This window comes from Stomoxys calcitrans, chromosome 2 (genome assembly GCF_963082655.1).
Source record: "Stomoxys calcitrans chromosome 2, idStoCalc2.1, whole genome shotgun sequence".
Classification (NCBI taxonomy): domain Eukaryota; kingdom Metazoa; phylum Arthropoda; class Insecta; order Diptera; family Muscidae; genus Stomoxys; species Stomoxys calcitrans.
Window position 1 is genome coordinate 211,816,561 of NC_081553.1, and position 15,659 is coordinate 211,832,219.

General features: G+C 37.1%; 1 protein-coding gene across 2 annotated transcripts in view; it reads left to right on the forward strand.

The window, feature by feature from the left end:
- Window positions 1–15,143, forward strand: part of LOC106088803 (serine-rich adhesin for platelets) — a 71,312-nt gene extending 56,169 nt beyond the window's left edge. For both annotated transcript variants that reach the window (XM_059364066.1, XM_059364067.1), the window contains 2 exons: window positions 10,788–11,398; window positions 14,868–15,143. In XM_059364066.1, coding sequence (XP_059220049.1) covers window positions 10,788–11,398; window positions 14,868–15,102 — 846 coding nt within the window. In that variant the 3' untranslated portion in view covers window positions 15,103–15,143. The remainder of the gene's footprint in view (window positions 1–10,787; window positions 11,399–14,867) is intronic.
- Window positions 15,144–15,659: the final 516 nt, after the last annotated feature.

The window sequence follows — 15,659 nt, forward strand, 5'->3', positions numbered from 1 at the left end:
TTAAGTGTTATATTTAATTACATATACATGTTTGTACATGAGCAAAGCAATTTATGCATGTACATACAATCTTTTCTGTTCTTGTGTCATCATCATCATTCACCTACGCAAAATTTAGCTCACCTCACATTTTTGTTGTTGTTACTGCTGTTGTTGTTATGCTCAGTGAATCTTTTGAAGTCATTACGCAGCTGCTGCTTCTTCTCTAATAACTGAGATCATGTAATCGCAAAGGCGGGTAAATTGAAGCAACAACACAGTGCGAATTGTAATCGGTTTCTGTTGTTTGGGGTGGTGGCTTAATTTTGCAATAAAAGAAAGCCGAAACAAACAGAAAAAAAACCAATGCCACCGACATTAGATAAAACGAAAACCTCAACAATGGATGAAGTCGACAATCTCCGTATCAAAGTGCGACGCTCTAGCTTAGATGTATAAATTAATGTATGTACATCATCTGATCGCAGATACTTATGTATGTCTTGTACATGGTGTGTTGAGGTAGCAGAGTTGCCATGGTTTGAAGTACTGTTTATGTTGGTGGCTTTGAAAAGGCCAAACTCAATAAGGTCTTATATAAACGAATGACATTTCTTTGTTTAGTATATCATCATCATCTGATTTTATATTTTTATAATAACAGCTGATATGCATGAATTGAGCAAACGAAGGTCTGTCATTGCAGCGACACAACCTAAAGGTACTATTACACTACATGCGTTGTTGTTGTAGCCACATTTTCATGTTGAGTTGGCGATCCTCTTTCCGGTCCATAGGACCGATCGCCGCGGGGACAAGGTGGAAATTGGTTATTTAAAGGCGCCAATACTCTCCTTGCCATATCGAGCATCATAGGCACTTAGTATTTGTGCAAGAGCCGCCTCTCACAGAGACTCTCCGCTCGATAGCGCTGATTGTCCGTGACTGCCGTAGCAGCTACTCCGCAAGGAATATTCCAATATCCGCAACCTATGGACGCGCCCGGTAGCTCGCAGCTAAGCTTCTCGTGACAGCTATGAACACCACACAGATTGGACCTTAATGTTCCAGCCTGTGTGGTGCTCACAGCTATCCCATGCCTTGAAACGACACTTTCACTTTCTGTATCCACAAGACTTTCTTTACGCACGTCAAATGGAGCGCGCTCTAATCGTTAGTTATTATCATATATGTTCTACTTTTTTTCTTTAGACATGTCAGTACATGTATATTCGATCAAATAAGCGCTCGCTTTAATCTAAAAAATTGCATATTTATTCCAAAATCAATTTTTCATATTAAATGCTGGGGGCACCGGCTCTTACTTAAACACTGAGTGCGTATGATTCTTGAAATGATGACAAGGTATCTAAACATCAAGGGACACATATACAATCCCACAAAACCCAGATGGGGTTAGGGGTTGCTGGGCTTGTAATCCGCACTCGTAGAAAATTCAATTACATTGAGAAAACGAAGAAAAATAACAAGTAAAAGCGTGCTAAGTTCGGCCGGGCCGAATCTTGGGAACTCACCACGATGAATTCTGCTAAAAATTTATACAAAATAAATTAAGTTGTAGGGCCTAAGTTTATTCTACATACCAAACTTCTTTCAAACCAGCAAAAATTAAAGCTTCTAGGAACCTAACCTAAGGATGATCGAGAGACTAGCACAGTTCTTGGAAGTCATAAAAAAAAATTGCGGCTTGTATGGGCTGAGATATTGAAAAATGCAAGGCTCAAATTACTGAAAGGGTAATGGAATGGGAGACGCGTCGAAACAACATCAAAGAGTGACACGCTGTACTACAGTTGCCATGGTACAAAGTATGGATTTCGCTGTGGCTCTTGAGATTAGTCGGAGACTGAAACGCCTTTTCTCCAGATTTACCCTGGTGGTTAAGAGACTAGCCACAATTCGCATAAAAGTTAAATTCTTTTATAAAATCTATGGACATGCCCCGACAGAAGACAAAGACGAACAGGCCAAGGATAACTTATTAACGCCTAAAGATAACATATGAATGCAAAAAATTCCATTAAGGAACATCAAGCTTGCCGCAGAACGACACCATTTAAAGAAGTTTAGAGTCTAAACCCAACCAAAGAGTCAGCATCAATTTCCTTTACATGCATTTTATATGGGAAATCAAAAAACCGCCGCGGCAAGAGTCAAAGTCTTGCATAATAACACTAAAATAGAATTTAAAGGGTGATTGTTTAGCTATTATCTCTTTGGCAACACTGGTTTAAATAGCTCAAATTATTGAATTTTATTATCAAAATACGAGCTCTGTTAAAAAAGTTCATAGCGCGCTTTTTCCATTTTACGACGAAGCTCATTTTTGGCTCAATAGGTACAATGAGCCAGAAGCATTGCAAGAGTTACGAATGAATCCAGAAAAAGTCACAGTTTGGTGCTTGACTTGCATGACATGTGGTTTCAACAAGACGGTGTCACGTGCCACACAGCACGTGTAACAATGGACTTATTGAGAGGCAAGTCCGGTGAAAATTTTATTTTACATTTGGGGCAAGTCAATTGGCCGCCTAGGGGTGCATCCAGAGGGATCCAGGTCTGAGTCGAGTGGGTCTGGCTGGGCAGTTAAATAGGTGACGCGTATCGTGTAGTCTCTGGTCACAATCGGCACATACATCTTGCACGTCGGCATCAATCCTTGCTCTGTAGGAGTTTAGGCGGCTGCATCTGCAGGAACGTAATTGAGCCAGAACTATTCTGGTTTGCCGTAGGAGGTCAATTTCTTCAGGTGGAATGGGAGACGGTCGTTCTCCAAGTACTACATTCACCCGGTAGCTATTTACCGCATCTGCTACCGTGTCTGCATGAATGTTGTCTAGACCTTCTCTAGATGTTCTCTCTTGTAATGCTGAACCTCACTCTCTAGATCATTTAGATCTACCTTAAGGCTTCTGGGCGATGGATATCTATCCACAAGACGATGATTTGGATGGTCTCTGAGATAACAGCCCAAAAGTTATTGCTTAGACAGCATATAGTTATGTCTTCGCACTGGCAAGATCTTTGTCTCCTGATGGAGGTGGTCCATCGTCGCAGTTCGGAGGGCGGTATTTTGACAGATCTGAATATTATTCCACTGCGTGTCACAGAAGTGACGAGGTTACCACAGACAACCCGTGTTTTTATATGGCTCTGTAGCATGGGTACTTGCGAAAAGAGACGAATATCGGCGACGAACTGTATAATACTGTTAGCATAGTTACACGTATGAAAATACAACCATTACGTTGGATACGTCATGTTGTTAAAATGATTGAGAGAAAATAATGGAGAGAAGAAAAGTAGAAAAAGAAACAGAAATTGGAAAAAGTGCGGAGAAGATCGATGCGCTTGGAAATCTTTTTCTGAGTTCGGCTAGTAGAACAAACGTTCTGTGAAAACCACCTAAGATAAAGAAGACAAAGCAAGATTAAGGGAAATAAAGCCGATGTAAGTGCGTTAAACCTTGTGTTCTCTCCCCATCTTCAAGGAGTACCCAAAAAAACAATTTAAGCACTACCCATTTAATCTAACGAAATTCAACCTTTCATTGCAATGAAGCACGTTGAGGGCAAATATAGATACGCTCAAATATTTTCAATTCATATAAGTTGGTCTCATTTATAAATTATTATCTTATTTATAAAACCTTCCATCTAGAGGTGAAATAACCTATCACTGCTATAGATAAGATTATCTATATTTATTCTTTGGACAAAGTGCATATTGGCAACCCTAGCGTGGGGGAAAAAGCTACGCTTAAGTGCGTTACTAAAGTCACGCAAAAGCAACAGGGGGAAGTAATTGGCCAGAGATCACAGTGCATTTCTAGTTGAAAATAAAATCAACCTTTACTCATGCAAATACAGCTCTAGCCATACAAAAAATAAAAAAGTATAGTGTACGGGTGTGTTTGTATGTGCATACAAATATAAATTACAGCAATAAAACTAACAACAACGTGAAAGTCAGCCGCGTATTACACCCATCAAGAGTAACGATGAGCTTTAAATTAAGCACAAACTTACAAACTACATAACTACTCACAGAGCCAAACAAATGTGAATTTGCATTGTAAAGGCAAACAAATATAAACGTCTATTGCTCAGAGACAAAACAAAAGTTATAAACAGCTGATAATATGCGGGTGTGTAAAGTGAGTCGCGGGGGCCATAAGATAAGAATTTAATGAATACAAAACCGTAACCGTGTCTGCGTGCTCGAGAGAAGAGCAGCAGTAACAACAACAACAATTGACGTTTCATTTTATTAAAAAAATTTAATGAATCATAACAGCCAAGGCGCACAGTGCGTTGAAGACGTCAGTCAAATATATAATAAAAAAATATTTTTTTCTGAGATAAGGTAGTGTGCTAATCGGTGGTTTTTAGTGTGGAATTTTGTTTTCATTTTTGCTGTTATCAATTTCAGGGATGTGATTTGCGAGAAGGGATTATAAATTCCGTGGTGGGAAATTTGAATTTTGGGGAAACACATGGTAAGGGAATAATGTTTTTCTAGATTGAAATGAATGGTGAAAGTGTTTCAGATTATTATTATCTCAACATATTTTTATATGCAAATTTCTAATTTGTCCATGAACATTCCATTAAGGAACAGCGGAGATACTTCTCTCATAACCATGAGTGCTGTCCGATACAAGTTTAAGCTCAATGATAAGGGACCTCCTTTTTTGCCGAGTCCGAACTGCTTGCCGCAGAGTGACAACACTTGTAGAGAAGATTACTCGGCTGATTAACTTCACTCAGAAAAATTTGCTAGTAAAAACAGCAAAAATTTTCGCTGTAACAGCAGAAAGTCTTCTGAAAATGGGGCGCAGCCGTAATTTGAAGCTAAAATAGCAAACACGCCCTCTGTCCTCTCTTTTACAATACACAGTACAAAAATTCCCCTACATTTGTAATATAAACTTCTAGGTCTCATGGACACACCTTGTCTTTAAAGAATTGTGTACAATTTTGCAAAAAAGTTACACTCAGAGAAATTTAAAAGTAAAATCAGCAAAAAATGTTGGTGTAATGGCTGGTACAATGATTCATAGTAGCGAAAACTTTTTTGAAACACTACTGAAATCTCAATTATAACATAATACTTTTATTAAAATAGTCTCATAAGTTATGGGGTAATGTCCCACTGAATCAGCAAGTTATTTGGCTTCAAAATCTCTTATCTAAAAAAAGTAATCACGAAAATTTTTGGCGAAAAGCCCTAAGAACAGAAAGTCAGCTTGAAATGGGACAGCAGCAATTTTTGCTAAAACAACAAACATCCATTTTCAAGATCTTGTTTCATGTTTTAGTACCACGTTCGTACTCTTAAAAACCTTTTATTTAAGACCCATATTGGCACAAACTAGCTGCATGTCCCATTGAGAAGGTTTGGCGGCCCTTGAGATACTTGGCCTTGGTCATGTTCTGTAGGCTCGCTATAGATATACAAACAACAACAAAAATTTAAATGTCAACCACGCCAAAGCCGAGCCTTAAGGAATTAGCTGACCTACATGCCAAGTAGTGCCACACACATCCCACCCCCACAACATCCTCACCTAAATAGTTATACACTTTTGTTTCTCTTTCTCTCACCACTAATACTCCCACCTATGACTTTCCTCATCTCATCATCTTCATGGCTTTCTGTACGCTTGCAATAGATATACAAACAACAACAAAAATGGAAATGCATCGAACGCCAAAGCTAAGCCTTAAGAAATTGGCTGACTTACATACCACGCACATCACTCCCCCACAACACCCTTACCTAAAAGTGATACTCTTTCTCTCGCACCATTTGTTTATTTTACTCTCACCACTAATCTCTCACCTACGGCTTTGCATTCACACTCATAACAAATGCTTTCGAAAAAAAACCAACAATTTGATGTGTTTAGGCTTCTTCTTCTTTTATTGAAAATTAATTCTTAATTTTCATGGCTTTCTGTACGCTCGCAATAGATATACAAACAACAACAAAAATGCAGATGCCTCGCACGACAAGGCCTAGCCTTAAGAAATTGGGTGACCTTCACATCCCACCCCCACAACATAAATAGTGATACTCTAGTGATACTAAATAGTGATACTCTTTCTTTTTCACCTTTTATTTCTCTTACTCTCACCACTAATACTCCCCCCACCTATGGCTAAAGCCGAGCCTTAAGAAATTGGGTGACCTACATACCAAGTAGTGCCACACACATCCCACCCCCACAACACTCACCTAAATAGTGATACTCTTTCTTTCGCACCATTTGTTTCTCTTTTTCTCACCACTAATACTCCCACCTATGGCTTTGCATTTACACCCATAACGAATGCTTTAGAAAAAAACCAAAAACAATTTGATGTGTTTATGTTTCTTCTTCTCTTATTGAAAATTAATTCCTCATTTTCATGCCTTTCTGTACGCTCGTAATAGATATACAAACAGCAACAAAAATGCAGATGCCTCGCACGCCAAAGCCCAGCCTTAAGAATTTGTTGACCTACATTAAGTAGTACCACGCACAACATCCTCACCTAAATAGCGATACTCTTTCTCTCTAATTCTCTTACCAATGACCCACACCCATAACGAATGCTTTAGAAAAAAAAGCCGTTTGATGTGTTTAGGCTTTATCTTCATTTATTGAAAATTAATTCCTCATTTTCATGGCTTTTCTTTAAGGAAAATTAATTTTCATATATATTTGTCGTTTCTCTGGAAAAATATCATTGATTGGTGGTAATTTCATCAAAATCCATATTTGGCCGTAATATGTACCACAAAATCGCCTTTATAAAACCCTGGGCTGTTTAATAATGTATATTATTATATATATTTTTGATTGAATTTAAATAACAGCAGACAAACAAATAACTAGCTACTATTACATTTTTGCTTTAAAAAAAATTAACTTCTAAAATTGCCAATGTCTCATTTGTTGTTGAGAAGTTAAAAAATTTTGAATAGATTTTTTAAAAATTTAAAAAATTTAAATTTAATATCAGCAGACAGTGTTTGCTTATATCGGCAAACTATTTTTTCTGGGTGTAAGATAAATAACTCACAAATGCCGCCAGCACTAGATTACCACCGCTGAAATTTTTTCTGATTAAATTTGAACCCATGCTGAATCTCGGTGGCCCCCGGTAACTTAATTTTGAAGCATTTAAAAAAATTTTAAAAAATGTTATTCCATAGGCACTTAAGTATTTAGTTCACGCCATATCGGCTTTACGTGGGCTTAAGTGAAGTTTAAGGGTAAGAAGCTCAAAAAAATCTTATTTTCAGTACGTCCCCCTAAAATGACTACAGGAACGGATCAAGCGGATATTGGTCATCTTAAGGTGTGTGATAACGGAGCCTGTCTGTAAGACGAGTATGTACTATAGGGTAGCTGACACGAAGTGATACGAATTCATATGGCCACTTTTTTTGTTTGAAAATATTTTTTATTGATTCAAATGACAAACATGTGTGAAAGTAGTCAAAATTTTTGACTTCATTCACTTTGTCAAAAATCGAGTAATTAGGCTTATGAATGTAATATAAGGGTGTTTTCAACCATTTTCGTACAATGGCGCATCCATACTGGTACGACCATGGTATACGACAGAAAGTTGCAGGAGCCCATGGCTCCAAAGCAGCTTTCAAAATGTTTTTCCCGATAAATAAGTCGCATTAACTTTGATGCCAGGCGCGATGGGAATAATTGGAATTGCCCTTACCATCACTTGATATGTTGATAAAGTAAAATTATGTGAAAAATGTATTTTTTTGTTTTTGAATAAAATGTAACCTCTAGTGGATAAAGTTTCAATATACCTACGTTTTAAGGTCACATACGAGTATATCAAATAATAATTTCATATTTCGAAATACTTGGTAAAGCCTTTTATATTTTAAAACACAGTCTGGCTGCATGTTGTTATTTACGATGAACTGATTTTAAATTAAACAGTAAATAATTGTTCCAAAACCATCACAACAATGTAGAACTTCAGATTATTCAAAAATATAAATATTTCACTATAAAATCATGTGTAAACAAAATAATATTTTAATTTGAAGTGATTTAATTTGTTATTTTTTAATTATCTCACTTTCATATTGATGATATATGTATGAATGAAAGTTCATCGGTCAGCCGCATTTTTATGAGCAGAGGTACACACATAGGAAGTTGGAATGTAATTTTCTCAATGGGTGCAGCAGCTTTTGTTTATTTTTTTTTTTTGTATTCCAAAAAGTCGTGCTTTTGATATTTTGTAGACAAGAGATAAAAGAGTGTAAACAAGTAACCCATTGTTATATAAACACTAAAGAGCAAAAGTTTTCTTCAAAATACATTTTTATGAGAGATATTGTTAAAATTTTTATTTCTGTAGGAAATTTTGTCACTTCGGAGACACCTCGAAACTTGGTGTCACAGATTATAGCATGTAAAAGCGTGCAAAGTTCTGCTAAAATATGGGAGCTATATCTGGTTATAGACCGATTTGCAACGTGCTTAGCACAGTTGTTGAGTCAGAACACTATATGCAAAATTTCAGCCAAATCGTATAAACATCGCGGCTTGTAGGGGCTCAAGAATTCAAATCGGGAGATCGGTTTCTATTGGAGCTATATCATGTTTTTGAGCGATTTGGACCGTACTTAGCACAGTTGCTGAAAGTCATAACAGAACACTATATGCAAAATTTCAGCTAAATCGGATGAAAATTGAGGCTTCCAGGGGCTCAAGAAGTCAAATCGGGAGATCGGCTACAACGGGAGCTATATCATGTTCTTGACCGATTTGGACTGTACTTGGCACAGTTGCTGAAAGTCATAACAGAACACTATGTGCAAAATTTTAGCTAAATCGAACATAAAATGGGCCTTCCAGGGGCTCAAGAAATCAAATCGAGAGATCGGTTTAAATGGGAGCTGTATCAGGTTATAGACCAATTTGGACCGTACTTGGCACATTTGTTGAGAGTCATAACAGAACACTACATGCAAAATTTCAGCAAAATCGGACAATAATTGCGGCTTCCAGGGGCTCAAGAAATTAAATCGGGAGATCGGTTTATATGGGAGCTATATCATGTTTTTGACGGATTTGGACCGTACTTGGCACAGTTACTGAAAGTCATAACAGAACACTATGTGCGAAATTTCAGCCAAATCTTACATGATTTGGAGCTTCCAGGGGCTCAAGAAATCAAATCGGGAGATCGGTTTAAATGGGACCTATATCAGGTTATAAACCGATTTGGATCGTACTTGGTACAGTTGTTGAGAGTCATAACAGAACAATGTTAATTTCGGCTTTCAGGGGCTTAAGGAGTCAAATTGGGAGATCGGTTTATATGAGAGCTATATCCAAATCTTAACCGATATGGGCCATTTGCAATCTCCAACGACCTACATCAATATTAAGTATCAGTGCAAAATTTCAAGCGGCTAGCTTAACGCGTTCGACTGCCACCGTGATTTTGACGGACGGACATGGCTAGATCGACTCAGAATTTCGAGACTATCAAGAATATATATACTTTATGGGTTCCTAGATCAATATTTCGAGGTGTTACAAACGGAATGACTAGATTAGTACACCCCATCCTATAGTGGTGGGCATAAAATGAGCGCAGAAGATCGAGGCGCTTGGAACGCTTTTCTACGTTCGGCTAGTGGAAAAAATATTCTGTCATAGCCAATTAAAGTAAATAAGTAAGGAAATTTTGTCAAAACTTCATTTCTCTAAAAATATTTTTTTGAAAATTTCATTTCTAGAGAAAATTTTGTCAAAATTTCATTTCTATGGAAAACTTTAGCAAAATTTCAAATTTCGAAAGCAAAACAACAAAAACCTTTCAAAGAGTCTCAGCTATGTGGTATGTTAAATGTATTGGGGGCGGGCTCAATGATCGCGATTTCACCCTTTGTCAAAGGGCTCATCAGATTGCATGCCACCAAAAGATTACATGCTTCCACCTACTCACTCATTAGTGAGCAGTGCAATGATAGAAGCTCACTAATGAGTGAACAGGTGGAAGCGAGTAATCTTTTGGTGGCATAGCAATCTGATGAGCCCTCTGTGGCATAGCAATCTGATGAGCCCACTGTGGCATAGCAATCTGATGAGCCCACTGTGGCATAGCAATCTGATGAGCCCACTGTGGCATATCAATCTGATGAGCCCTCTGGCAAAAGGCGAAATTTTGTCAAAACTTCAAATTTAGTCAAGATTTCATTTATTTTAAAAATGTTGTCAAAATTTCATTTGTTTTTAAAAATGTTGTCTAAATTTAATTTCTTTTGAAAATGTTGTCTTAATTCCTTTTCTGTAGAAAGTTTTGTCAAAATTTCATTTCTATAGGAAAATTTTTCAAAATGTCATTTTTATAAGAAATGTTTTCAAAATTTCATTTCTATAGAAAATTTTGTCAAAATTTCATTTCTATGGGAAATTTTGTCAAAATTTCATTTCTATAGGAAATTTTGTCGAAATTTAATTTCTATAGAAAATTTTGTAAAAATTTTAGACTTTTTCGACTAGTTGTGATAAAACAAATTTCGAAGAAAATTCATTTAATTTATTTTTTAATGTTTATTGCCTTATAAGTGTTAAAAAGAATTCATTATTTTTATTCAGATAAACTGGTTTTTAGAATGCATTAGTCATACAAAGAAAGCCAAAAAAAATGTATCTTACTCATTTGATTAGAGTTGTATGGACCAAACATCATTTCCATCACCTTCTGATTTAGTGTTTGCTGTTTTTTGTTCTCTTTTTTTAGGGTCCCAAAGATGCTCCAAACTATTACATAGCCTGCCAAGCACCAATGGATGCAACTGTTGAGGATTTCTGGCGCATGATTTGGGAACAACAATCTCGTGTTATTATCCAAGCTACTGATCTCATCGAGAATGGCGTCGAGAAATGTGCTGAGTATTTGCCACCTTCGGTGACCTTGGACAATCATTCAACATTTGGTGATTTCCAAGTGACTTTGCAAAATCGTGAAGTCAAAGATAAATATGCCATTTCGACTATTCTATTGAAAAATACCGGCGAAAATAATGCCACCCGAGAATTGACTCATTACTGGTATAAATGGCCGGAAACGGGTGTACCCTTGGAGGAGGCACCCATTATTGCCATGCTATTGGAGGCACGTTCTTCTCTCATTAGTTATGCCATTGAACAGGCTAATGAAGATAAAGAAAATAAGAGTTCAAGTGCAACGCTGAAATCAGCGGAAGAAGGCACAGCATCAGCAGTGGTAAATGGCGGCGGTGGAGCAACAGGAAAGGAAGGCGGTGATGGTAGTAGTAATGGTGGTAATAATGGTGAAATAAATGGCAATATATCGATGGTGCCTATTAAAAAGACTGCTAGAAATCAAGGGTAAGTTACAGGGTTTGGCGGGGAGTAACATAATATGCAACTTGATTATGTAAAAAACCAACGCGCAGTGACCCAAAAAGGAAAAGAAGTAGAAATACGTCACCACATGGGTGAAATGGTAGTGCGAATGGATAGTTTTAGTCCCCTTTCTCTAGCGAAGGGGTATACTTACTCCCTTTCCCTTGCGAAAAGGTAGATTTAGTACCCCACTTCCCCTGCGGAAGAGTAGTATTAGAACCCTTTCTCTGGCAAAAAGGTAGTTTTAGCACCTTTTTCTTTGGAAAAGGGTACTAAAAGGTTCGTACCCTTTCTCATAGGAAAGAGTAGTATTAGCACCCTTTTCATTGGACAATGGAAAAGGGTAGTTTTAGAATTCTTTTCCTTGGAATAGGGTTGTTTTAGTACCCTTTTCCTTGTGAAGAGGTCATTTTATTACCCTTTCTCTCGGTAAATTGTACTTTTAGTACCCTTTCCTTGACAAAAGGTGTTTTTTGGTATTCTTAGAAAAGGGTAGTTTTAGTATCCTCTCCCTTGGGAACATGTGGTTTTAATAACCTTTCCTTGAGGATAGGATAGGATAGTACTATTTCTCTTGGGGAAGGGTAGTTTTATTACTCTTTTCTTTGCGAAGGGGTTGTTTTGGTACCCTTTCTCTGCCGAAAGGGTAGATTTAGTACCCTTTTCCTAGGGGAAGGGTAGTTGTAGTATCCTTTTCTTTGGGGAAGGATAGTTTTAGTATCCTTTTCCTTGGTTCCCTTTCTCTTATGGAAGGTTAGTTTTAGTAACCTTTCCCTTGTGGAAATTTAGTTTTAGTACACGTTTCCTTGCAAAAGGGTAGTTTAAGTACTCTTTTCCTTGGGAAAGATTAGATTTAGTAACCTTTTCCTTGGGGAAGGGTAGTTTTAGTCCCCTTTTCTTGGGGATGGGTAGTTTTAGTACCCTTTTCTTTGGGGAAGGGTAGTTTTAGTATCTTTCTCTACAGAAAGGGTAGAATTAATACTTTCTCTACCGAAGGGGTAGATTTATTATCCTTTCTATACCGAAAGGGTAGATTTAGTACCCTTTCTCTACCGAAAGGGTCGATTTCGTAACCGTTCTCTTGGGAAAGGGTAGATTTCGTACCCTTTCTCATAGGAAAGGGTAGTATTAGCTCCCTTTAAATTGGACAATGGAAAAGGGTAGTTTTAGAATTCTTTTCCTTGGAATTTTATTACCCTTTCTCTCGGTAAATTGTACTTTTAGTACCCTTTCCTTGCCAAAAGGTGTTTTTTTGTATTCTTGGATAAGGGTAGTTTTAGTATCCTCTCCCTTGGGAACATGTGGTTTTAATAACCTCTCCTTGATGATAGGATAGAATAGTACTATTTCTCTTGGGAAAGGGTAGTTTTATTACTATTTTTCTTGCGAAGGGGTTGTTTTAGTACCCTTTCTCTGCCGGAAGGGTAGATTTAGTACCCTTTTCCTAGAGGAAGGGTAGTTGTAGTATCCTTTTCTTTGGGGAAGGATAGTTTTAGTATCCTTTTCCTTGGGGAAGGGTAGTTTTATTATACTTTTCCTTGGGGAGAGGTAGTTTGTCTACTCTTTTTTTCCTTGGGGAATGGTAGTTTTAGCACCCTTTGCCTTGGGGAAGGGTAGTTTTAGCACCCCTTTCTTTGAGAAAGGGTAGTTTTAGTAACCTTTTCCTTGAGGAGGTGTAGTTTTAGTACCCTTTGCCTTGGAGAAGGGTAGTTTTAGCACCCTTTGCCTTGGGAAAGGGTAGTTTCAGCACCCTTTGCCTTGGGGAAGGGTAGTTTTAGTACCCTCTTCCTTGAGGAAGGATAGTTTTAGTACCCTTTTTCTTGGGGGAGGGTAGTTTTAGTAACCCTTTCCTTGAGGAAGGGTAGTTTTAGTACCCTTTGCCTTGGGGAAGGATAGTTTTAGCACCCTTTGCTTTGGGGAAGGGTAGTTTTGTACTCTTCTCCTTGGAAAAGCGTGGCTTTAGTGCCATTTTCCTTGGAAAAGGGTTCTCTTAGTACTATTTTCCTTTGAAAAGGGTAGTTTTGTTGCCTTTTTGCTTTGGAAAAGGGTAGTTTTAGTACCATTTTCCTTGGGAACGGTAGTTTTAGTACCATTTTCCTTGGGAACGGTAGTTTCAGTACCCTTTCTCTTGTGGAAAGTTAGTTTAAGTACCCTTTCCCTTGTAGAAGGTTAGTTTTAGTAACCTTGTGGAAGGGTAGTTTTAGTAACCTTGTGGAAGGGTAGTTTTAGTACCCGTTTCCTTGGAAAAGGGTAGTTTTGTTGCTTTTTTGCTTTGGAAAAGGGTAGTTTTAGTACCATTTTTCTTGGATGTGGGTCGTTTTAGTAGCTTAATTTCCCTTGAAAAGGGTAGTTTTAGTACCCTTTCCCTTGTGGAAGGTTAGTTTTAGTACCCTTTCCCTTGTGGAAGTTTAGTTTTAGTACCCTTTCCCTTGTGGAAGGTAAGTTTTAGTACCCTTTCCCTTGTGGAAGGTTAGGTTTAGTACCCTTTCCCTTGTGGAATGGTAGTTTTAGTACTTTTTCTCTTTTGGAAAGATAGTTTTAGTACCTTTTATCTTTTGAAGAGTTAGTTTTAGTACTATTTTCCTTGAAGGTAGTTTTAGTAACCTTTTACTTGGAAATGGGTAGTTTTAGTATCCTTTTCCTTGGGGATGGGTAGTTTTAGTACCCATTTCCTTGGGGAAGGGTAGTTTTAGTACCCTTTGACTTGTGGAAGGGTAGTTTTAGCATCCTTTTTTTGGGAAGGATAGTTTTAGTACCTTTTTTCTTGGGAAAGGGTAGTTTCAGTGCCCTTTACCTAAGACGAGGGTTGTTTTAGTACTCTTTCCCTTGGGAGAAGATAATTTCAATACCCAAGATAAAAGGTACTGAAACCACTCTTTCCCAAGAAAGAGGGTACTATAACTATATTTTCCTAAGGAAAAGGTTACTGAAACCACCCTTTCCCAAAGAAAAGGGGACTAAAAATTTACTTCCCCATGAGAAATGGTACTAAAGCTACCCTTTCCTAAGATAAAGGGTACTAAAGCTACGCTTTCCAAAGGAAAAGGGTAGTTAAACTACCATTTCTCAGAGATTACGTACGCTACCCTTTCCGAAAAAAACCCTTTCTTAAGTTAAAGGGGTCCTATAACTGCCCTTTCGCAAGGGAAAGTGAACTAAAGCTACCCTTTCCAAGTGAGTATAGCTATAATTTTGCAACGGAAAGGGTACTAAGGCTACCTTCTTAAAATAAAAAGGCGCAAAAACTACTCTTCCACAAAATTTTTAAATATTTATTAAATCAATATACAAGTCCATAGATGTTACATTCAACTTTGGATCATTGCCGACCTGAAATCTAAACCATTTTTGTTGCTTCTAATATTTTGCATGCCCTAACACCATGTGATTGTTTTGTGTCTGTATAACTTTATGTTTTTGTCTATTTTTTCTTTCTTCTCTGATCTTTTAGTCCCTTAACTGTCCACTGCTCTCCAGGTACTGGTCGAACGGGTACAATTATTGCCTGTGACATTGCCATACGGAGTTTGGAAACGCCAAAACGTACCGTAGACATACCGCACATAGTCTACTATGTGAGACGTGGTCGAGCCAGTGCTGTCCTAACCAAGGAACAATATGAATTTATCTATAAAGTGGCTAATATGTATGGAGCCAAAATATCGAATCCTAGCAGTTACAATTGAAAGATAAATAAAGGCATCGAATAGAAAGAAATGCATTCAAACCCCTTAAGTGCCTTTATTCCAACACTCACTTGGCTAGAGAACCAACAGCAGCAACAATTAGCTGCTTTAGTCATTACAATACATATAAACAAATTAATTTTTAATCTTTTTTTTTATTTTAAATTGTTAATAATATAAAATAAAAATATACATAGACATTTTGTGTATAGTAAAATTATGAAGAAAATGCAGCTTTATCAAAATTTGGTGAGACATTTTGTTACTCCAATTTCAAAATCAAAATGCCTACCAAACAAAACAAAAAAAAAACACTAAACCTAAAAAATATTTATTTATAATTTTCTCTGTAAAGTTTTTATGCAACATTTAATTGTTATGTATTAATTCCTCTTTTTGTGATATTATAATTATTGTTTAATTAAAACAAAAACAAATGAGTTAAAAGTCGTCTTCTCTGTCTTCTGTATAGTTACTTTCTGTTTCTTTTGTATATTTGCAAAAAAAAGAAAATAAAACCAGCAACATTTCGATATTTCTAGTTTTATAAGTATTGA